Consider the following 25810-nt stretch of genomic DNA (forward strand, 5'->3'; position numbering starts at 1 on the left):
TTCCTCAAGAGCGTGGAAATTCATATATTTTCAAGAAGAAATCCGGATCATGCAATGGCCCAGCCCGGGGACAATTTGACAATTTGTGAGTTCAATATATGGGAATTTGTCTTTGTAGTCATCTCGTGGATCGCAACTATGCCAAGAATATACAAATCGCGCTGTATTGAAATTTAATTATCATTTTAATTCATGTTTCTATTTATAATATACATAGTTAAAACAATTATAATTCAATATATAGCAAAAAGTACTACTATTCAGTATACTCGCGACACCCACTTTTCGATTTCTATCGCGACTGTCAAAACGACCAATCAGGAGCGGATCAATAGATAGATATTTATTGTCTCTACTTCCCATAGATTTTCACTCACTTTGCTGTAGATACGATTTGCTGTAGGCTTTAGCCGAGTTTCACGCGTTTACTCTAACCGCGGCTTAAGTATCAGTTTTAAAGTACCTATCGAAATTTATAATAGAAAGTTTAACCAATATTTTCCGAGAAATTTTTGTGGACTTGGTTTGTTACTAATTATCATGAAAAATAAATTGCAAAAACATTTTAGATTTGAAACGTATTGTTGAATACTCTAAAATGAATGTTCGTTTAAAAAATAAAATAATTCGCGTAGCTTGCGAATCTGAAGAGAGGGAATTTTATACAAGAATCAAAAAATACAATATTTGAGCACCAGAAAACAACGACGAATTCTAGCGATTCAAATGTGCTAACATTTAGTACGGTTATATGTGTCATCCATTCGTATCAAGAAGTATAATACACTACTACAAAAAGAGACTGGGTTTTGTGTACAGACGCCAACTGCATCAAGAAATGGTTGGGTTGTTTTGTTCAAAACCCGAACCCGACCCGACCCCGATCATTTCTAATTTGAAAAACCCGAACCCGACCCGAGCCCGAAAGTTCAAAATTGCAAAAACCTGGACCCGACCCGAACCTGAGATTTCCAAATTTGAAAACCCGGAACCCGATCCGAACCCGAGAAGCTTAAATTTATAGAACCCGAACCCGACCCGAAACCCGTCGGGTTCGGGTCGGGTCCGGGTTTCGGGTCCAAAAACCCGAACCCGACCATCTCTAGTTTGCGGCAAATGTCGAGCATAAAATTTGCTACAAACAGCAATAGACTAAACATTTATTTGATGAACGGTAACTCATAAAAATGGAATGATGCTTTTCATTGTGAATTTACTTTAGCTGTTACAAAACAAACAAATATCCATTAATAGAGATAAAGTTATCAGAAGTCTTCCAAAGTATAGCTACACGTGTAAATAATTAGAAATCATGAAATATGAGAGAATGCGATGATTCTGTTCATACATTATGATTTTATTGTGAATGTTTCATAGTTCCTGCTGTTCCACCGTTACCCTCTCTCCCCTACTGCGCGAACTTTGCATCGAACAATGTTGAAACAGTAATAATTATAATATTTATTGTGTTATGATTGTTCGTAGGGTAAATGCTATTGTAAAATTCTATCCGGGCTATGATTAGAGTAGCGCAAATCAACTTTTAGCTTTAATTAAAGGATGTCCCACAATAAATTGCAACATGAAAAAATGCTACAGAAAATAATCCATTGGGTATTTTGTCCTGAAAATTTGAGTAGAAGAAGTTTAGAGTGTATTGTTTACACTGTATTTTTATCGCCTTCAGTTTTTCGAAAATTAGGGAAAAATGGCGTCACCCTAAAAGCAACGTCGCGAATTAATTTTGAATAATCACTAGGAAAATTCTCAACTCTCCCATCGGCATATAGGAAAATAACTCGGAATCGTACAGTCAACGGTGAGTCGTGTAAATTAACGTTACTACCAAACTCTAAGCATCGAACGGAAGGACATATGCTATCATAATGGATGTTCTATTAGTAGGGTGACCATATCAAGCGAGTAAAAAACCAGGACAGTTCAAAGGGAACTACCTACACCCATCACCTCTTAATCGATTGTGCCTGCTCCCTAGATTTTAGACAGGTAAAAAGTTCCAGGTTCTGGCAGGCAGAGCTACTGCAGTAATACATTTCTGGGGTCGGGCAGGCATAGCTCAGCCAAAAAGTCTCATGAGAATTCGATCTCCGAGCTCTTTTCTCTTATGAATTTAGCGGATGAAACGAAATCATCTGTGCATGACAGGCGAGGAGTTATCAGCACACACGTCATTGAAGTAAGCTAGAAACGTAAGCGGTCCCAAGTAACTCCCTACGCTATTCCTGATTTAAAAATAAGTACCTGGCAATCTCTAATGACAATCATTATATCTCGATTTGAAATTAAGGATCGAAACATCTGCAAAAACTACCGTTGATTACACATTTCTCCATTTTATCATTTATTATAAGAAAAAACAGCGGATCGGCTGGTGTAAATAATATCAGTTTGAGCGCGACCTTCCATACTCCCTGTTATGTATGATGCTAAATTCAGCAGGTTAGTCGCCGTTCAGCGTCCAGGCGTGAAGCCATGTTAATCGTGGTTTAGGTACTGTTTCCATTGACCCTGAATTGGTTCCTCAATCACCAGTTAGAGAGAGAGCACTTGGGAACGATTTGTTCACCCTCGCTTAACTTTTAAACCATGTTCACCAGTGCGTTTTAAAAGCCGCGGGTCTTTTAGTTTTTTACAATAAGTAAAAATAAAAAAATAAAATGCTAAGAATGTCGGTCTTTCAGATCTTGTTGACGCAGTTTGCTGCTGCGTGTTGAGATCCTTTTCCTTGGCGGTGAAGCCGCTTGGGGGTCATTCAGTCTGCCTTCTCTCGCGTTATCGTTCCCGTCCATGTCATCATCGGTACAGCTTTCTTGCTGTTCACGATCATAGGTTCTTATTTGTTTCTTGTTCTTGCGGCTCGCTGTTGTAAATCCGTCTTCATCGGTATTTTCTTCTTTATTGGCGATGTTAGTTGTTGGTTTGGGAGCGGTTGTCGTGGTCGTTGTACATGCATTATTGGTTAATTGGATCGTTGTTTTTGGTTTATCTGAAGGTGTCGGTAGCTGCTTGTTAGAGTTGGCTGTAGTAGATGAGTTTTGACTAGTTGCTTCGGCGCATGTTTTTCTGTAGTGGGCTGTATGGTTACAGAATTAGCATATTGGGGTCTGCCTGGGATATGCGATTACCGTTGTTTGCTTATAGGTTACGCCGTCCCTCGGTGATTTGCATTCGATAGTCATGTAAGAAGTTATTGGTTTAGTCACTCGCATCCTCATAATACGAACGGCGTTTGGAATGCCGGTGAAAAAAATTCTCCTGGTGTCATTCGTAATAGATTCTACTTCTCCATATTGCGACATGATTTGTTTGATGTCATCTTTCTTAGTGCGCGGGGACAAATGATGGATACGCACGTCCACCATGCCGTTTTCCATATGCACGGGGATCTTTATTCTGGTGTTATTAAATTTGACCTCGTGTTGCATGTTGTTCTTTGCAATTAAGTTTTCGGCCTGTGCTAAGCTTCTAAACGTGGTCGAAACACAGTTTTAAACGTGATGTAGCTGAATGTACGCAACTTCAGCGAGATTAAGCTCCATTTTCACTTTTACTAATTGCTCCACTTCCTGAACTGTGGGTCTAACACGAGTTTTATTAAAGTTGATCGAAATCGTGTTATCCCGTAGCACGGGCACTTTTGTTTCATTTGGCAAACTCATTTCACTCCGCAACAATACAATATTGTTTGTGCACTGATACGATATGGACTGATTGTGCGATAGGCACCAATCGGCTTGTAGGTAGATTTGACTGTTTCACTTGTGCGGGATGTGAAGACAAACTGTTTCATCGCCATTGATAGCTACCAGTTTGGTCCACAACTGGAATCATTTCGATTTGTTCGACTGTCAAGTTTCCTTGTAAACGGACTACAGGTCATTAATATGCTATGTACATACGAACGGCTTGATCTTTTCCTTTTCAATTTCCACGTAAGAGAAGAAAATTGTGAGATTAAAAAAGACTGCGATCTGAACCTGAGGAAATAAAGCGAAGACTCAATAAAGAAAAATATTTTAGGCTTACAGGGCAAAAACCAGGACAAATCAAGCGTTTTCCTCGACTTCCCAGGACACCAGGACAGTCATTGAAAAACCAGGACATGTCCTGGGAAACCAGGACGTATGGTCACCCTATCTATTAGTGATTACGATTACAAGCGTGTAGTGGAAGCGTTTAAACAGAATCCCAATCCTTCGATCAGGGATGTGACCTAAAAGTTAAATCTATCCAAGTCTTTCGTTCATAGAGCCAAGGACCGGGAGGGACTGCATGCGTACCAAGTGCAGAATCGTGACAAATGGCAAAATACGGTAGGAAAGTCACGGGCCAGGAAAATTGCACCCATACGCTGACGAAGCCTCATTCTCTGATCATGGATGATGAAACTTATGTCAAGGCGGACTTCCGGCAGCTTCTGGGGCTACTGTTCTTCACTGCCCAGCACAAGTTTCAAGTTTCGGAGGAAGTAAGTAAGCAGAAACTTTCCAAGTTTGCCAAAAATATATGGTTTGGCAAACGACCTGCTTATGTGGAAAACGGAGTGAGCCGTTCGTGACTACCGGGACTGTAAATGGGGAGATCTACATCAAGGAGTGTTTACAGAAGCGTTTGCTTCCTCTGTTGAAGCAACACGAGGGCCCTACGATCTTTTGGCCGGATATAGCTTCATGTCATTAGTCAAATGTTGTCCTGGAGTGGTACGAAGCCAACGGAGTCATTGTCGTACCCAAGGACCTGAATTCCCCCAACACACCGGAACTAACGCTCATTGAAAAACGCTGGGTACTCGCTGAGACGTCCAAAAAGTTGTTTTAAAATCGTTCAGCACGGGTCCAACGATGGACGTTTGTTGAACGGTTACTTGAACGTTGTCCAAATTGGTCCAACGATTTTGAAACCAACCGTTCTTAGAGGGTAATGATGAACAGGCACTACGGAAGCATCCCAAGGAGGTCAAATTTGAGGAAGGCATGAAGAAAAATTGGGTTTCCGTACAGAAGAAGATGCAGTCAGATGTTGTACATAACCTAATGAGTGGTGTTAAGCGGATGGTGCGGTTATGGTATTGGAGTTGAATGAAATAAATGTCTGAAGCTTACTAATATATTTTGTTGTCTGAAAGTTTGAAAAGGATCGGTCCACTAGGTAGTTTGCACAGCATTTTTTCCGTGGTGCAACTTTATGTGGGACACCCTTTAACAGCAACTGTGAATCTAACCCACCTTGTGCAGTAAGGAAAAGCTTCCATAGCTTCAGTTGAAAAACTTTATTTTTACAAAATATTCTTCTATGTAGAAAAACTACTTAACTCCGTCCTCATAGCTTTCTACAAAAATGACATGACCAATTCACATGAAATGTTTCGTGTGAATATTGCTATTGACGCATATCTTATATCTGATGACCTCACGACGCGGGATATTTGTGCTGTCACAGTCGATATGTCTGCCAAAAACAAAAACAGGAAATACGCCTATTGTTTGGGATATTTGCCACACAATAAATCATCCACATCCACTTCTGATGATTTCAGAAGGGTGGTATCATATTGTTGCAGAAATAGGCATTGATTTAATTAAGTATTTAGGCAGCACACATCTACATATACTCAATGTAGGAAATCGCCCAAAATGTACACGATCTGGCAAGGAAGTGGTGTTAGATGTAACTCTCTGTTCCGATAGTATTACCGACCACATTATTTAGATAAAGAAATACTCGCATTTACACCATTTCTAAATTAGCGATTTTCGCTCATCTATCCACGAAGTTTTGCATGTATTCATAAAAGCGGTCTATTCAACGGTCAATATTTTTTTAATTGATTAAAGCAATGTATAACCCATCATTTAGTTTGCATTAGGTAGATTTACTAAAAGAATCTCGAAACATCACGACGTACGCTCATATCTCTTTTGCTGTGCTTCTCCTCTCCTCGTACCTTCCGGGTGGATTTCAAGCACTATTTTTGGAATTAGGTTCCAGCAGGGAACAATTTGGCGATGAACTATTTCGTGTGAACACCACGAAGAGGTATATTTCTATCGGGAAAATGTTCAACCCGTTAACACAAATCCCACTAGAAGCTCTTTTGAGGCATTAGAATGACGTAAATATCTAGTATTACACACTGTTTCATATGCTGGGTTCAAATCCCACCCGGTTGATGGGATTTTAGTACTAGGAAAACTGCAAAATACAAAATAGAAAATCTCAGCTTAAGTTTTTTATCCTATTCAACATATATCTGCGTGCTGGTGGAGAACTTTGACCATGTGAATTTCCAGCAATCGTGCGATGGAAAATGCCGTTCGGTAATCTAACCAGCTCGCACTTCTGCCTCGCTCGTGATATTAAATATTGATTCAAACTGCAACAAAATCATCGTCAGGTACTGGCTATCTCTTCCGATTGGTAGCAGCGATACAATTAATTATTTCGTAAAATGATTTCTTGCTTCCCGGCTAAATCAGAAGCCAGACAGCACGTACGTTCTCGTCTCGTCGGGTATGTGACGTGTGGATATTTATCGCCTTCAAACAATCTACTCAAGTGCGCTGAATGGGAATCTGTTCTGATCAGATTGTAGAAATATATAAGACGATACTGAACAGCTGTAAGGAACCCCAATTCGAGAGGTAGCTTCAAAGAGAACTATAATATTTTCAGTTAATTAATAGGCATAATGGTGGTCAGCAGAGATTTCACCTTACAGGAAGTGGCACTTAGGGACGGTAAAAATGGTAATCCAACGTGGATCATCATTCGTGATGGAGTGTACGATGTGACGGATTACTTGGATGAGGTAGTTGGAATGCTGTGAAATTCTTTTATGAGCGGTAGTGAATTGGAAATTTAACTGGCTCTTAGGGGTGGAAAGTGCCGCAAAGATGATAAACCGAATAAATACTATCCCATAATGGTTTCATATTTTTCATCGCAAACTTTCTATTTTGAAACATTTTAGCAAGCACTGGGTTAGATAGTTATTTCTGATTGTTTTATTTTTTCTGAATTCCCAGTTGTTGAATATAACTTCAATCCACCACAAATAGTTTGCTTTGGTTTCTTACCCCGTTTTCCCCCAATGTTATTAAAAGCCAAATTGCCAACCTCGATCTGCTATAATCAACATTCTTGCGAGTCACTCATCGAAAAAATAAAATAACAATCATTCAAATCAGCGAATGTGATGTTAGAAATTATAGGGTTTAGTAATGACCGACAGGATCTGAAGAAGTTTTTGCATTTCTATTTTGATAAATCAATTGCGTTTTGCAGCATCCTGGTGGTGGAGAGCTTATAACGGAATTCGCTGGAAGAGATGGAACTAAAGACTATGATGATTTTGGTCATTCTGGCACTGCGATGGAATTGCTTAAGAAGTTCAAAATTGGGGAACTGAACCTGGTGAGTCAGTACAGCTACATTGTAAATGTTTGTTATTTTTTCCGTAAGTAATGGAGGGTAATGATAGGTGTGTTCCAGTACATTTTATCTTGAACAAGCTAAATTAATTGGTTGAAAAGTTTCTTAGTTGGATCTCCGCCAATGTAACATTGCAAGATGACGCTATTTTAGTGAAAAATGACAGCTCAGCGAGCTTCTTTGCATTTAAAATCAATTCGAACCAAATTTATCGTAGGTACTGGATAGAATCAAAATGTTTCCAAGTACAAGTAAACAAGCTCTCTGAACTGTCAGACAAAAGAGGTTAAACAGTTCTAGGCAATGTTCCATGGTACAAGGCTATCAATTTGATGTAAAAATCTTATATCAAATTCATTTTGCACTTTAACCAGTTGTTGAATCAAATTCGTTAGTTGAACAAAGGTGGTGATCCAATCCGCGATTCACGACCTTTGTTGGTTTATCTGTGGGCACCATCATCAAACGTGCTTACTTGATTATTGATTAAACGAATATGATAAATATTTTTTCTTTATTCATTTTTGTTCTTTCAGTGCGATCGTGCCAAAAATCAAAAGAAAGGCTCCGAGTGGCTTCCGGACGGTGCGTGCATCCTACCAGATAAGAAGCGAAGCAAACTGCGCAAGTTAATGTTCTGTGCTTGAATCGAGTTCAGATTTGCCGGACTGAGTAGGATAATATTTAGGATTCGTATCGTAGTTTATAATGTAAGGTATAGTTACAATGGAATATAAGGTCAGAATAGTAAGCATGTATCGCTAGAAAGGAAAATTAAACAGGAACTATGAAAGAAGTGACTATCATTGTTGACCACCTACAGATCTAATCGACTTATATTTCTCGATTATGCATAGTCAGTGTGTGCGAGATGTATCACAAAGTCGACCACCCTATTCGTGTGGGAATGTATAAGCTATTCCTACTCTTACTGGCTAGCAGCGGTTTACAGAATAAAGTCTCCAAGTATTTGTACATACTTGTACAAATTATTTGATTCAAGGGTTTTGGTAGGTGTTAGCTCGATCGAATTCCAAATTTCGTATGTAGCGCAAATCGTGTTGCAAAACCACCGTAACATCAATCTGCTTTGTTTGCATCAATTGGATTAATGGGGCAAAAAAGAAGCCATTTTTCACGATGGGATGGGAAGGACTAGACCTAGTGTTTTGAAAATTTAGGTATATGTGTACTCATATTTAAAATATTTTTTATTAAAATTTCAAAATGGCGGAGTTTTGTGTTATTCAGTGAAGCAACTTGTTAATGGACTACATAATTAGTAGGAAAAGTACAATTGTTCGAAATAGCGATACTAAGAAGAGTGAAAATACTTTACATAAGTATATCTTGAGCATGATCATGATGTCCGTACAATTCGTAGTTGCTACTCTGTAATTGACCAGAATAAGCTAAAATGCGCAAAAGAAATCAACGAATGAAACTTAAGAGTAGCTTTTTATCCTCAATGTACACATTTCGAGGGTTTTAAATTTGGAGGTGTCAATAACGGCGCCGACCACGTCCTTACAGTCATCGGGGGAGGAAAGAAATGTTAGTGGGACAAACATTGTTATAGAGACCATGTGTAGGTACATCTGAATCTCCAGGGCCGGCGGAACACTTTTTCCAGAGTGGGTAGTAAGATTCGGAATGATTTCTACCCGTACTGGCGCAAGTTCATGCATGGCGTGTATAAGTGAAAATGGAAATTTTCTGATAATAGCGGATGGCAATTTAAAAACACCCTTTGTTAACGGTCTGCATGACCGACGGCTCAGCGAAAACGTGTTTGTTGATTACTGATACTACCTGGAGCATTTGTAGAGCTAAGTCCCAATTACTTCTTTCTTTTAAATTTCCATTCCCTGATATAGAACCTTCTTTGGTGGGCACTACAACCCGCATGATAGTGTGGATCAGGCATTGTAATTTTCACTCGCTCACGCGAGAAGAAGCTTATCCGATGTCCAACTTTTCCGAGATAAGATGAGTCGCTAAATTCTCCGTCTCCACAAATAGCGTGAGAATAATTATCCCGATAAAATTTATTTAATTTTTCCTTCTCACCGGAGAAGGTTTTAATATGTTATTTTCTTGGAAATTAATAAAAGTATCAAAATATACACTTCATTTCTTAGAAAAGCGACAAATAATTACGATAGACTTGTTCATTCGTGGTTTGGAATAGCTATAGCAAGACTTAGAGCGCATATCGCAACAAACTCATTCGCTCATTCTATCGCGGATTTATTTCTCCGGAGAAATAATGCGTCATATTTATCCGGTGAAGTTATATGAGTGCCAATAACTTTTCGTGTGAAAATGTGAGTTTTTATTGTCGCAGTTCCAAATTATTCGGACTGATGGACTAATGGGAAGGTAGCTCCGTCGACCAACATCCTTCCAGGCTTAATTGGCTTTGATGGCAAAAAATCGTTTTCAATCCAAACCATACTCATTTAATACAACCGGCCCCTGGATATATCGCGTGATTTACCTAAAAAACAGTCGGGCGTGTTCAATGAAGTATTTTTGTCTACGTGCCTGCCCGGGAAGTAGAGATTAATGGTGTATTCTCCGAGAGGGGTACAACAAGGCACGGTGTGGAAAATGCGGAGAGAATTATGAAAAGTTTTGCTTCTGTGAAGAGACTCCTCATGAACTGTCGACATATCCCACATATAAATTATACGGGGAAAAACTCAAGCATTCGTTTGAGGAACCCTCCGAGAGGAAATTATAAAAAGAGCTACGCCACCGGCCCCGGCAAGATTCTGACAATCCCATTGTGGGATGGATGGATAGGTGTCGCTTTTCAAGTCCGAATCAAAGGCAAAAATTTATTGACATCCTTTTTTTATTTCGACTATGTTAGTCACATTTTCTTTTTCACATTTTAACGACATTCAATTAGCTGGAGATTACTGGGTAGGAAAAGTTATGAAAATTAGAGCCATAGTACTCAAGTTAGAGCAAGGATGTGAAGTAAACAGATCGGAAAACTAGAAGTGGCACAGTCATTAGAACAGGCTTAATGTCGTACGGGCTTAATCTTTGTCTTCTGCTAATGAGGGTCGAGCTTAGGCATCATAACTACGAATCACCCGAGTTCATTAGCATGTGTCCTGGTATAGGTAGACGTGTCCATCTCGTCGGTTGTCACGGGCTCTAGAACTAGGAGGCAATGGGCGACTGCTGGAGGAATTGTTTTGTAAAAGTCAATTTCCCCATATGAAGTCCCATGTAAACTTTAAACAGTGGACGCAAAAATATAGCTTCACCGATCGAGTTAAGAATTTGCACAGTTGTTCTAGGGACTAAATGGCACCCAAAAAGTTGCTCGGACCAAAATTTTATTTTTTTTCATATAACCGTGTCCCACTCTAGTGCGCAGACGTGTACACAGAGAAGGCTACCGCGTATAAGACCTTCCGGGACGACGGACTACCCGCTAGCTATCGACAGAACGCGATGTTGTAAACGCGAATGAAGAGTTTGATGAAAACCAAGAAACGTAGCCACTGGCACCAGTTCGTTGACAAGCTAACGAGAAAAACATCGATGAGCACTCTTTGGGGCACAGCACGGCGCTTACGAAATCAAAACACTACTAATGAGAGCGTGGAATATCCAAACCGTTGGATTTCGATTTCGGATTCCGCCCCAGCACAGAAGATCTACCACGCTGCATACTCTCACGATACCGCGAACGAAACACCGTTTTCGATGGGGGAGTTCTCACTTGCTCTCTTATCATGTAACTATAATGCCCCAGGACCAGGCAGAATCTGCCAGACTCTACCAAGCAACACCTGTTGAATTTATTTGATAAGTTTCTTGAGGGTAACATCCCGAGTAACACCGTTTGTTGACTAGCACTTTCTGCAACATAATTTGTTCAAAAGACGCAATACAGCTGTAGTATCTTAATAACGATCAAACTCAAATTAATTAATTGATGTTTAGAAATGTTTTAAATTATTTACGCTGAGAAAAATAAAATTCCCTGTCTTTATGACACCTAACTTAATGGAAGTCTAAGCATTTCCCAATGCTTAATTATGAGATTTATAATAGTTCTATATTAGAAATATGTGACCAGTTTCTCAGTATTAAATAAAAAATACACATTTATAATTATTTATGCTATTTACGGGAACTAAAATAGTTTGTCACTGTAATTTACCCTTTGACAATCAATCTCTTCCATTCCGGATGAAATTTGAATAAATCAATAATATTCAATTAACTGATAATGATTTGTATATGAATCATAATTGTAGAGATTTTTACTAAGTCCACAGTAATTTTGATAACGAGACCTTAATACGCAATTGTTTTTTTTTAATTTGAGACTCTCTCCTACTCCTTTTGATTTGTGATGCACAGTAACTCCGTTGAAAATCTAAGATGCTCAAAGAAATTTGAATCGCAAGGAAATAAATACACTCAACATGGCAGTAGTCACAATGGAACCATCACTTATCGATCCACTGGACCTCAATATGGGTTGACGATACCGTGCTAACTGCGGTTTTTCTGGCGCCATCTGCGATCTTTCCTGTGCCAACTGCGAAGCAAAAAATAACTCCCTTCCATTACAGTACAATTTCTTTGTCATAATCAAATCCCTCAGCTTGGCATTATTCCCCGAGTACAGCGGATCGCCGATCACGTACCGTTGAATACTGTCAAGACAGAGTACCTTAAGGTGACCTAACGGTGCAATCGAAGCTACAGGGAGTACCCGTAGATGAGTATTGGACAGCTTCAATATCCGAAGCTGCCTGTTACGTTCAAATGCCCCAGGATCGATGGAAGTTATTGGATTGTTTGAAACGTCGATTTCCAGCAAGGATGGCATTGCTCGGAAGCTTAGTTCAGTGATGTGATCGATGGCGCAGTATGCGGCCTGGAAGTTAGTAGCGATTTGCTGAACGAGAAAGGAAGCCTCAGAGCTAAACGATAGCATGGAATTGTGGTTGAAGTTGAGCGTGGATACGTTTTTGTGTGACTCTAATAAGTTAACGCTTAGCTGCCGGAGATGATTATAATCCAATTCAATGATACTTAGTTGTGAGTTCAAGGTGAATAGGTCAACTGAGGTTAGTTTTAATAGATAGTTGTGTTGCAACAGAAGTTTCCTTAGCTGTGGAAGATGCTGGAACGTGTCCTCAAAAATAGCTCTTATTCCGCAATGTGTACAAGAGTAGACTTCCAACGACTTACTGTACAGGAGTGGATGGTTTCTGTAGAACGAAAAGTTGGAGTTTCCGTTCATTTCCAACGTATTGAGCGAGTGGCAGTTATTGTACGCCAGCGGATGTATGAAAACTACTTGTCGATTGGAAATGTTAACCAGCTCATTGCACTGCGGTAAATCTTTTTCGTAAAGAGATTTCCCAACCAAGTTCGTACTCGGAAGAAAGTGTTCGAAGTGATGTAGCTGGTTTAATCCAGCGGCACAGTTGTCACGAAATTCCAGGGCTTTGTACAAGTTGCTGAGAACACTGATGTTTTTATTTGATTGGAGGAAGTTGTTGTCTAAGCATAGCACTTTTAGTGCTGGTGTTAGTTTTAAGATCTCAATCGGAAAACTCGTAAGTTCATTATTGTCCAAATAAAGACTATGTAACCAACTGTTAGACATATAGGTTTGTGGATCAACGCTTTTGATAGAGTTGTTTTGCAACTCAAGGACCCTTAAGCCTGGAAGATGTTTGAAGCTATCATCATCTAGATGCGTTAGATTGCACCCAATACATGATAGAGTTTCTATTCTCTCATTAGCAAAACCAAATCTCTGCAGTGGATTGTAGTTTAGATTCAAATAAGTCAGCCTGTTATTTCCACTGAAGCAATTTCTTGGAATCACGCGAATATCATTGTTTTCCAAAATCACTTTTCTTAAACGCGTTATCTGCGCAAACCATTGCTCTTGGACAATTGAGATTTTGCACTCACTACAAACTATATACTCGAAATTGCTGAGAGCAATCGACAGTTTATTCAACTGGAATCCTTGATTTTCACTGGCGTCCAACTGTAGCAGATGTTGCATGCTGTCTAATTTATGCTGTTCGTTGAATGTTTCAATTTGATTATTAGCCACTATTAAAAACTGTAGCCGATTGTGAGTGAATGCTTCTGCTGGAATCACTTTAATGTGATTTGACCTTAAATTGAGCAGCTTCAGTTGGGGGAGTCCAGCGAACGTTTGCTCGTAGATCGTTGTTATACCACAGCTCTCACAACGGTAGTATCGTAGTCTATCGTGGTAAAGGAACGCCGTTCCGTTTGATGGGAAGTCGAAATCGGGATTGTCACTCATATCCAAGGTTGTAATGCGGCTGTGGTCAGTGAAGTGATTCGGATGCAAACTTGTGATATTGCAATTTTTCATATCGATCGGATCGATGAATCGGTTGAAGCAATCATTTTCACTGGTTATTAGAGCACGGGACTGGTGGCTGTGAATGAGAAGTTAGACATGAATAAATAAAAAAAATTAAACCACTGCTACAATTCACAGGAAATACATACATATGGAAACAGATTACACAAGTCAAATAAATCCAAAGCATGATGGTTGATGTATCGTTCCGATGCGATCGCTAGCGACGCATTTCAGTTACTAATCGAATTCACGTTCTAAATTCTCGTTACCGCGTCTTGCTGAAGGGTTTATTTATGATAACGTAAAGTATGAGCAAAGCAAACAAATACTGAAAGGCTTTCCCACTAGGGAGCGATAGGTTGAAGTTGTGGTTTATTACGAATAAATTTGTTCAGATGCCTTGCCGTGTGTCACAGTGAATGTCATCCATTTACTGGAAAAGTTTTGCGTCTTTTTCAATTCGCTTTGTGAATTTTAAACACTGAGCTATGCTATAGAAAATTACCTAGTAGACTTTTAAACTTTCAGACAATCAAATGTAACCCATTAGTAAGCATTTGGCATATTTATTTCATTCAACTTCAATTCTATAACCGTACGCTCGCACTTTACGCTGTACTCCACTCATTAGGTTCTGTGCAACATCTGGCTGCAGTTTCTTCTGTACGGAAACCCACTTTTTCTTCATGTCTTCTTCAGATTTGACCTCCTTGGGATACTTCCGTAGTATCTGCTTTATAATTGCCCAGCATTTTCCAACGGACCTTAGTTCCGATGCGCTTCTTGGATATAAAAGTGACTCTGTTGGTTCGTACCACTCCAGGACAATATTTGAATAGTGGATCCGGCCAGAAGCTCGCATAGCCCTCGTGTTGTTTCACAGAGGAAGCTGACGCTTCTGTAGACACTTGAGATAGATCTCCCCGTTTACAGTCCATGTAGTCACGAACGGCGCACTCCGTTTGCCACATGAACAGATCGCTTACCAAATCATGTATTTATTGGTAAACTTTGAAAGTTTCTGCTTCCTTGTATCCTCTGGAACATTAAACTTTTTCTGGGTTGTGAAGAACAGTAGCTCCAGAAGCTGCCGGATGTGCGCCTTGACGTATGTCTCATCCTCCATGATCAGACAATGGGTCTTCGTCAGCATCTGGGTATACTGTTTCCGGGCCGTGACTTTCTCACAGTATTTTGCCGTTTTTGAACGAAAGACTTGCAAGATTCAACTTTCTGGCCACATCCCTGACCGATGCATTGGGATTCCTTTCTGACCACATTTCTCCTTTCGTTCGATGCTCAGAGTAGTAGTAAAGTTTAATCATACGACTCATCGCTGACAGCACGATTCTGAGCAGTTTTCCGATGTCCCGATATGAGAGTTGAAGATTTTACAGGTGTGCAAAATAGATTCGTGCCGTTGCTTTTCGGGTGACACCATTTTTCCCTATTTTCTAAAAACTGACAACGATAAAAATACAAAGTATACAATACACGCAAAACTACTTCTACTTAAATTCTCAAGAGAAAATACCCAATGGTTTATGTTTCACAGCGTTTTTTCCATGATGTAATTTGATGTGGGATACCAAGCGAACAGAAAGAAAGACCATTTTGGGTGTATTAGTTTTATATTTGCAAAATTAAGCATAGCGTCCGGGGCGCATGAAGTAAACATAAACATCCGAACGAGCATCCTGATTCGTTGACGAACGATAAAAGGCCGAACTTCACTTCGGATCTACCGATTCGAACACATAGGAACACTTTTTACCTCGAAAATACCGGTTAAAAGTAATTATGATTAAACCGAAACAAAACTTATGACAACAGAATGGCCCACTACGTCATTTGTTTATGCTTTTCTTCTTCATATCCTCTTGTTTTTTTAGCTTCATCGTAGAAAAATGACAACCGCACTCATACATAGAAAAAAATGTGCCCACCTGTATCCATCTTGGTGGGACACCCTCTAATGTTGCCAACCAATTCAACACTATGTAGGGGACTGTGATGAATATTTTTTTTTTCTCGAAATATTAAGCTGAAAGACAAAAGTTGGGATTTTTATAGTGGAATAGGTGAAATATTTGATGAATTCTGAACAAAACTGTATTCAAACAACTTTTATTCAAATTAATATATCATTTTAACTAAGATTTCGATTAGCGCCGAAAAGGTGTCTTTGAAAGTTTATTCGTTGGGTCTATACATTCCGTTTAATTTACTCAATACATGCCTTGATTTGATCTCAAATATGTACTTTGAATAATTATTTGTGCATTAAATTACAAATCATAGTGTTCAAAGTGGTCTTATTTTCGAAACAGTTCGGAAAAATCGCGTATAGTGCATGATACTTCAAAATTGTCGCACTTCCGAAAATGAATGCCTCGTCTGCCACTTTTTAGCTCGAGGTTTGAAAAAGTTATTTTTCATAATAAGTCTAAATACGTAATATACGGTAATGTTTAATTAGCTAAGGTCCATAATATTGTTTATGGTTCAACAATTGAAACAATTGTTCCCTTCAACATATAAAAAAACTACAAGGGGCAGCCCTATGGGGTTGCACGAGCTGTAGACGTAGGACTATACTACTTAAGGTTGGACAGAGAATGCGCAAAATTTGCAAACGAAAAAAGCAGTTTTTTCACACCGTACGTCAGATCTTCATAAAAATCAATCAGCATATGTAGAATGTTGTTACAGTACTGCTGATTGATTTTTATGAAGATCTGACATACGGTGTGGAAAAACTGCTTTTTTCGTTTGCGAATTTTACCCTTTTTCTATCCAACCTTAATGTAAAATATTTATTTTCTTATTACATTGATGGTAATAATAAATCAAACATATTTCTTACTTATGGTTTAATCACAACCAATCAACATCGAATATTACATATTGAACCAAACCTTCTTGGTTATCAGGTCATTTCATTTGTAGTAGGTGATCGAATCCGGTTAAACTTATTTAAGAAGATCCCAGATATAATCACATTTCATGTATAGACCAAGCATTCTAGTTATATTTTGCCATTATTGTAACTTTGTATGCGTACTCTAACAAATATAGAGAAGGTCTTAATCATATATCGAAACTATAAATATACAAGAATCGAAAACAATTTTGTATATGGACAAGATGCGTTTTTGCAACGGTTTTTCAAGTGGCAGTGTATTCATTCATAAATAGGCTTTATAGTATGTACTTATTATACTACTATAGGCTGAGTGGAAATGAGTCACGTGATGGGGAAATGAATCTATGAATTGATCGAACGTGTAAATAATAAACTTTCGTTGTGCAATTTATTAGATCTACCTACCTACGCATTCGCCTCAAACATTAGCACAAAGCAAAATGAATCAACGCTGATGATGATGGATAGAGCGAAAGAGACAACGAATACCACGATATTATGTTAATCGTGTTTGCATATGGAGCTTGCATGTACAAACTATTTTGTGTAGGGTTACTGTGCCCTAATTCATCTTAGCACTTCTATTCATCCTACCCATTTGAACACATTAGTTAGAGCAGTATCTGCTCTCTCTATTCAACGCATTGGCTCAAATGGTAGGACGAATAAGGGTGCGTTGTACTCGACTTTTCGCTTCGCTCAAACGGGAGTATTTTACATTTTCCAGGCGAGATTTTTTATTGTACTGCTTCCTAGGAACGAAGCAAAGATGTTGATACCGATTTAAGAGCATTCCAATCACTGAAAGCCGAGTTATCCGCGAAAGAGTGTGATATCCCGACTAATGAGATGAATAAGGGCTCGTCTACCCTACGAATAATTATACATAAAAGTGTGCTGGAAACGAGCACAACACAAAAGATAGCATACGGACAAACTCATTCGCATTCACTGGGTAGCGTACCTCCACAGGCAGTGTAACGGACTTCTAAATCAGCTACACTGGCTATGGAAACACACAGCGCAGTGATCTGCTTCGCCTGCTGTTCAACAGGCAACTGAGCTGCTCTGGCGAAATCCGTCCGTTTAAATAGTCGATGATGACGTCATTCTTAGAAGCGTAGCGCGCTAGGTACACAAATCTTCTGTGTGTAAATGCGCGATATTTTGACTAGTTTGCTCATTATTTAAATTTTTAATGCCATGATATCAAAAATCTTTGGGTTTATCTATTGGAATCTATTCTTAGAAGTATTTCGGGGCGATATGCGCAAAAAATTTGAAAATTTATCATGAGATGGCTGAATTATATGCGTTTAAAATTGGACAACTTTTCGTTACATACCATTTTTTGTAGAATTTGCAACGTGCACCCCTATATCGAAAACAAAGACGTAGTTCTACGTCAATATTAAAAAAAAAAACTACAAGGGGCAGCCCTATGGGGTTGCACGAGCTGTAGACGTAGTACTTACTTAAGGTTGGACAGAGAATGCGCAAAATTTGCAAACGCAAAAAGCAGTTTTTTTCCACACCGTACGTCAGATCTTCATAAAAATCAATCAGCGTATGTAGAATGTTGTTACAGTACTGCTGATTGATTTTTATGAAGATCTGACATACGGTGTGGAAAAAACTGCTTTTTTCGTTTGCAAATTTTACCCTTTCTCTGTCCAACCTTAATGTAAAATATTTATTTTCTTATTACATTGATAGTAATAATAAATCAAACATATTTCTTACTTATGGTTTAATCACAACCAATCGACATCGAATATTACATATTGAACCAAACCTTCTTGGTTATCAGGTCATTTCATTTGTAGTAGGTGATCGAATCACATTTCATGTATAGACCAAGCATTCTAGTTATATTTTGCCATTATTGTAACTTTCCTAGAGTACGCTTACAAATATAGAGAAGGTCTTAATCATATACCGAAACTATTAATATACAAGAATCGAAAACAATTTTGTATATGGACAAGATGCGTTTTTGCAACGGTTTTTCAAGTGGCAGTGTATTCATTCATAAATAGGCTTTATAGTATGTACCTCTTATACTACTATAGGCTGAGTGGAAATGAATCACGTGATGGGGAAATGAATCTATGAATTGATCGAACGTGTAAATAATAAAGTTTCGTTGTGCAATTTATTAGATCTACCTACCTACGCATTCGCCTCAAACATTAGCACAAAGCAAAATGAATCAACGCTGATGATGATGGATAGAGCGAAAGAGACAACTAATACCACGATACTACGTTAACCGTGTTTGCAAATGGAGCTCGCATGTACAAACTATTTTGTGTACGAATAATTATACATAAAAGTGTGCTGGAAACGAGCACAACACAAAAGATAGCATACGGACAAGCTCATTCGCATTCACTGGGTAGCGTACCTCCACAGGCAGTGTAACGGACTTCTAAATCAGCTACACTGGCTGTGGAAACACACAGCGCAGTGATCTGCTTCGCCTGCTGTTCAACAGGCAACTGAGCTGCTCTGGCGAAATCCGTCCGTTTAAATAGTCGATGATGACGTCATTCATGGAAGCGTAGCGCGCTAGGTACACAAATCTGTCGTGCTGGACTAGGGAAGCGCTATCTTCTGTGTGTAAATGCGCGATATTTTGACTAGGTTGTTCATTATTTAAATTTTTAATGCCATTATATCAAAAATCTTTGGGTTTATCTATTGAAATCTATTCTTAGAAGTATTTCGGGGCGATATGCGCAAAAAATTTGAAAATTTATCGTGAGATGGTTGAATTATATGCGTTTAAAATTGGACCACTTTTCGTTACATACCATTTTTGTAGAATTTGCAACGTGCACCCCTATATCGAAAACAAAGACGTAGTCCTACGTCAAAACATAACATATGAATTCAGTCTCAAAATTATCCTAAGATAAAGTTTTCATCAAATTCGTCCAACTTGCAGTGTTTTGTTTGACTTGTATATGGAGAGTAATCAATGTGAATAATATGCGTCTGTTTGATTCATCTTTCCAACGAACATTCCGATTTAATAAATTTAAATGATTCTCAATTTTGTATGCATTTTGTTTGCAAACCCTTATCCGTTAGAACACCAGCGATGCCTTATCGCAACTATGTCTGCCATTTTGAAATCTACGTGATCAGCCGTCAATCTAAATTTCAAACTTAGTAGCACACCTTTTCTGTCTCGCATCTAGGACTATCTATCGACACGAAATTTTCGCCACTGAAGCATGTAGATCTTGCAGTCAAATCGCTGTCAAGACTTTTCAAATCCAACCACTAGAGGCGCTGCCACAGAAAAAAATAAACTATACGGATTCTAATCGAAAATCTCATAAGTGAAACGAGTGGAACATCCCCATTGTAAATTCTCCCGATTTTCCCACAGACTAAATCGGCTTGCGTCGGTACAATCGGCCGACCATGCCACCAATTAATCGGTCGATTGTTGTACTGACTCTTATGGAGGTTTAATCTGTTGAAATCGGTCTATTTCAACCAATTAAATCGATCTATTGGTTGGTAGTTTAAAACTGGAACCATATTTACACAGAATAAATCTGGCGATTAATATTGTTCACCGACGAAACCCAACTTTGTCGGTTAATTAATCTGTCGACCTCGAAGCACCTGATTTCGTCGGTCGACTGGAAAATTTATGAACTGTCAAATTTTCTATGGGGATACTGGTAAATAGAATATGGAAGAAAGCTGGAATGGGACTTGCGGGTACGAATAAATTTGCCTTCAAATTCAGCCAGTGGAACTGTATAACTTGAACTGCCAGTTCGTTCCAAATTTGTGAGGCAGAATGAGAGGCAATGCGAGAAACATGATTAAATGCACAGAAAAAAATATCCAAACTATGATTTAATAAATGAAATACGTTCAATATTGCCGCGCTTTTCCTAAGGAGATGCGACGATTATTTTTCGTTGAAGCAAGTTTTGTAGCGCTGTTCGGCGCACGATTCGTCGCAATGTATTTCTCCATATTTTTCCATAGTACCAATTTCAAAAAGTGGGCGGGAGTCTAGAATTGTCCAAATGATGTGAAATTTGGCATCGTGGCTTACTTTGACATTTGTCACAATATGAGAGGGGGGGCCTTTGCGAATTCAAAAAAAAAAAAAAAATTGCGATGCCCTAGTGTACACGACTCGAACTAATCGCATTTCCTTTTTATTGCATGCAAAATTTCAACTCGCGTAGCGAACAATAAACTTTGCACACAGCAAGGAAACGAGTTCAAGTTATACACGATTTAACTGGTTGCAGAAACGCCATAGCATCTACCGTTTATTACTGTCCGAACGATGTGGTCATGGTGTGGCTCATTTGGAATGCAAGCATCGACTGACTCAAACATACACCTTTTATAAATGTGGTATTTGAATTGTTTGATTTAAAATGTTAGAATGACACCTAGCCCCAGATACTGCATAAAGACATTTTCAAAATGTCAAAATTTCAAGATTACTGCGGGATCCTTGTCAAGAGTGTTTCTTAAAATGCTCGAGCCAAACAAATGGTAGTTGAACTGGATTGGATGACGTATCTATGTGATCGTGATAATACAGAAATTTTCGGGCCTTATGCCATTCATAGATCACAACACGTGTTGAAGTTGTACAGTTCGCTCTGAAGAAACTTGTTTTTGGTTGGATTATGTATCCATCGAAAAATCTTCATGTCATCGACGAAGGAAAGGCTGATATTGACGCTTTTAAATAGGGAAATATTACTGATCCGAGATAGCTTCCTTGCGGGATGCCGGATGTGGTAAGGAATGGTGTAGATAGACAGTCTCTTACGCAGATTAAAAGGTGCCTCCGAGATAGCAACTAATACAATTTAGTTTGTCAAGCTACCATATGTTATTTATAAATCTTTAAAAAATCGGCTTATAAAATGCGAAAAGTAAAGCGAAGAACATACCATTCAAGTTAGAATGAACATAGATTTGGCAACATCGATTTGACATCACTTCACCGGAATTACCAGGTCAAGGCAACCGTCACCCAGCGTGGAGTTTCCCACCCGATTAAAAACACTTCACGACAGCGTTCAATTGCCATATAAAATTGCATGTGAAATGCGCAACGGTGCGGAATATTGCTGAAGAACCCATTCCTTCGCTCTTCCAGCACCTGAACCAACACGAAACAATGCATTTCATATTCGTACTAGCTTGCACACAATCCACTCGCATATGCAGATCGAACATTCGAAAATGCAGCATAGAATCTGATACGATTTTTGAACTGACGAGGGGCGGCGAACGGAAACTATCAGCAGAACAAAACGATTTTCATATTTTATCATCATATTCGCTTCCCTGTGAACCCGTCCGCCAGCCAGCAAGCGAGTGTGCTCGTTCCGTGTGCGGTATAGGAAACGGTTTTACATTTTACATTTCTTATAAAAGAAATGTATAGAATTCGCTCAAACTTTCAAGATTTTTTCCGAGGCCCGGAGGGCCGAGTCTTATATACCAATCGACTCAGCTCGACGATTTGGGACAATGTCTGTGTGTGTGTGTGTCTGTGTGTGTGTGTGTATGTAACGGACTAATTCTCATTCGTGTTTCTCAGCAATGGCTGAACCGATCTTATCCAAACCAATTTTAAATGAAAGAACTAAAAAACAGTATGAACGCTATTAATTTGTTTTTGATTCTGATGTTCAGTTTCAAAGATATGAATATTTGAATGCGTAAAAATGGCGTTTTTTGCAGTTTTTTTAAATTATCTGCCGAAATTGACAATATAGATTAACAATTTATATGTTTTTAGACAGCTTTAACGAATACCTTTCGAACAAGCTATAGACTGTTGAAATCGGACTATTATCAAAAGAGATATTTAACATTAAATGCGGACGAAAGATTTTTATCATTTCCCATTGCCAGAAATATGACCAAAAACATGTAATCTATTATTAACGCCAAAACGGCTTATTTTAGGTCAATAGTATCCTCGGAGAATTTAATGGAGGTAATATGCCCTTTCTCTTGGTATTGTGCTTTTGCTGATTAATCCCCCTATGAGTGAGATATTTTCACAAATTTTCTTGGAAGTGATTATATCGAAATGATGCCTTCAGCAAATTTGTAGCTCTTACTTTTGCGAATAACTTTACTGAAGACTTCAAATATCTATTTTGAATACTTTAAAAGTTATGGCTTGTTGTTTGTTGATTACTCTTTGTCGCCTATTTATTGTTCAATATAGTAATAATCCATTGAAATAAGCTAAACATTATTTCGATAAAACGAATTTTGTATTTCATTTTACTATCTACAACCGCTAGAAATAATCACCGAACACTTCCAAGTTGTCTGGAAGGAACTTGATAACTTATCAGTACAAAAATGTTCATTTGTGCGAACCTTCTGACTGCAATTTTTCTAACCTATAACCATCGGATCGATCTGAAACATATCGGAAAATAAAAGCGAAGTAAATAACTCCAAGCAACGGCGTAGCCTAGAGAAGGTTTTGAGGTTTTACACCATACAACCCCCCCCCCCCACCACACCCAAAAAAATATTGGATTGAAGTTGAAAATTTATTGATGCAGACTGATTTAATTCAACACTACAATAACAATTATCTGATCCGTAGATTGATAACCTGTTGTTGTAAACGTCATGAGGACTTTTGATAAATTGTCGGAATGGGGTCCTGATATGTAACTGATCTATTGGTCTTGATTTCACAGTTGTCTAATAGCATCAATATCAAATTCCTGCCTGAAAACCTTCCAATAGAAAATTCCAGAGTTCTGTAATCAATCATAATTCTCAGATTTATTTTCAAATTTTCAGCTTTTTTCCTACACAATATTACGAAAGCTTATTACACAATTTTTCCTAATAGGTTTGTGAAAATTATAAACTATTTGAAATTTTTTAATAGTTTTATTTTTTATTTAACCGTGATTTTTTAATAAATAGTGATCATCGCTTCACAACGTAGTCTATTTTTCATGGTTTGCGGTGAGCACGAACTCTCGAATTGCTGAACTGAAAATTATGGAATAGAAATTAATTTTTAGTATTCTTTACAGACCCGCTGGCGCCCTAAGACGATTTCGCTAGATTTTTAGAGCACTGTGCACTAGACTGCCCAGAAAAATGATGAATTTTTGAAAACTCAATCGGCCCACCCCTGAGTAGATTCCTAGTCCCACCAGGAGTACTTGTACCAAATTTGAAGCAAATCGGACAAGTCTAACTACCGGACCAACGTGCCTGAAGTTTATATTGGATTTTTCAACAATTTACATGGAGAAAACTCACTAGCTCGTATTTTCGCCGCTAGGTGGCACTGTATACAACGTATTATCACTGTAAGTGAAAATAAGAAAGATATTTTAATTATCTACAACTTTGTCGCAGACTGCTAGTAAATCCGGCTATGTTAAAAGAAGTTATTAAACTTTTAACGAAGTGATGTCTGAGTCAGTTTTGCATGGGGCCTAGCAGTGCATGGTTGTGTATCAGTACTCGACTCCCGCGAACTATATATTTTTGTGAAATAATGGTTAGATTTAGCCGAATAGTATGTTTACAAGAATTATAGTAAATAATACGAGTTATGTTTTGGTTAGAAAATTTTAGTTCCACCTGTGACCGCATAGAGGGCGCCACTACTAACTTTTCATAGAAAAGAGATAGAGTATCAAGATGTTCAGTAGAAATACTGAAAAATGCCTGTTCTATAACTTTGTAGAAGACACCAAATTTCTATCTCTCTCCGTTGAAAAGTTAGTGTTGGCGCCCTCTATGCGGTAACAGGTGGAACTAAAATTTTCTAATCAAAGCATGACTCGTATTATTTACTATAATTCTTCTGAACATACCATTGAGCTAAACCTAACGATTATTTCACAAAAATGTTTAGTTCGTGTGAATCGAGTACTGATACACAACCATGCACCAGGCCCGTAGCCAGGATTTTGTTTCGGGAGGGGCTTGAAAATTATTGCATAAATGTATAAATTCTGATGACTTGAGATAGTTACAGTAAACTGAATGTAATTATGAAATGTTCTTAGTGAAAACAATTCCATAACTAAGACAATAGACACTAAAAAACCCTAAAAATATGTTGTCTGTTACAAGAAAAGCTATAGTGCATCGACGAATTAAATTTGATAATTATTAGTTTATAAGTTAGAAATTTCTCTCAAGATTCTTCAAGAGATCAAAGTATTTAGGGCTGATTGAAAATGCTATGCATTCTAGACTACTCGTTTACAAGGTGTAGAAGACGCTAAATTGGAATGAGTACAAAAATATCCAAAAACCCGCCTAACGAAACTTTACACGCATTTGCTAAACAGGAGAACGAAACCAACGTCAAGGTTGTCTCCATGGATAGGAATGTATCAGTGTAAAATCCAAGTTTATCATTGCCAAGAATGTCCGAACAAAGTGAACTTCAACTCCTATTTTAATGATCATTACTATTACTAGTTCTGTGACTTTATCCGAAATATGCGTTAACTCAACTTTATGAAATTTTCTGTTTAAATGATACTGATCATGTCGTAATTATAACAATCCTGAGAAAAACACATGTTTTTTTCATTTGACTCTCGTGGGGGAATGGGTTAAACACTATCTTCGACAATATTATCAGGTAACTGAGAATAACTATCTATTTATTTATTTAAGTAGATTCTTTTTAGATACTTTTATATCATTGGACTTACGAATTAAAAATATCGTAGACTGATTTTCCTAGATCCCCGAAACTATAGTAAAAGTCAAAATGTAAAGTAAGTGCAAAAAACTACTGATTCCACTGCAATGCAAGAATAAGATCATTAGCTCATTGACGTTCAGAATTTTGCAAAACCGTTGGAACTTGAGAAGATTACATAGATTAAGTAAATATTATATTTGAACATTTGAAGGTATTATTTCGGATTTCATGGGTTTTTGGACAATGTAAAATATATATTTCAATGATTTAATCTACTAATGAAAACTACCCAGAATTTAATCTACTG

General features: G+C 38.1%; 2 protein-coding genes across 2 annotated transcripts; one reads left to right on the plus strand and one right to left on the minus strand.

Moving 5' to 3' along the window:
- Positions 1–6636: 6636 nt before the first annotated feature.
- On the plus strand, positions 6637–8540 carry LOC131692111 (cytochrome b5). The gene is made up of 3 exons (XM_058978979.1): positions 6637–6829; positions 7306–7434; positions 7989–8540. Exons 1-3 carry the CDS (start codon positions 6710–6712, stop codon positions 8097–8099), a joined length of 360 nt encoding a protein of 119 aa, XP_058834962.1. The 5' UTR covers positions 6637–6709; the 3' UTR covers positions 8100–8540.
- A 3017-nt stretch (positions 8541–11557) lies between these two features.
- Positions 11558–14091, minus strand: LOC131692517 (leucine-rich repeat-containing G-protein coupled receptor 5-like). The gene is made up of 2 exons (XM_058979613.1): positions 13999–14091; positions 11558–13925 (listed from the first exon to the last, which is right to left on the minus strand). Exons 1-2 carry the CDS (start codon positions 14037–14039, stop codon positions 11870–11872), a joined length of 2097 nt encoding a protein of 698 aa, XP_058835596.1. The 5' UTR covers positions 14040–14091; the 3' UTR covers positions 11558–11869.
- Between the last annotated feature and the right edge of the window lie 11719 nt (positions 14092–25810).

Source organism: Topomyia yanbarensis, chromosome 3 (genome assembly GCF_030247195.1).
Source record: "Topomyia yanbarensis strain Yona2022 chromosome 3, ASM3024719v1, whole genome shotgun sequence".
NCBI lineage: Eukaryota > Metazoa > Arthropoda > Insecta > Diptera > Culicidae > Topomyia > Topomyia yanbarensis.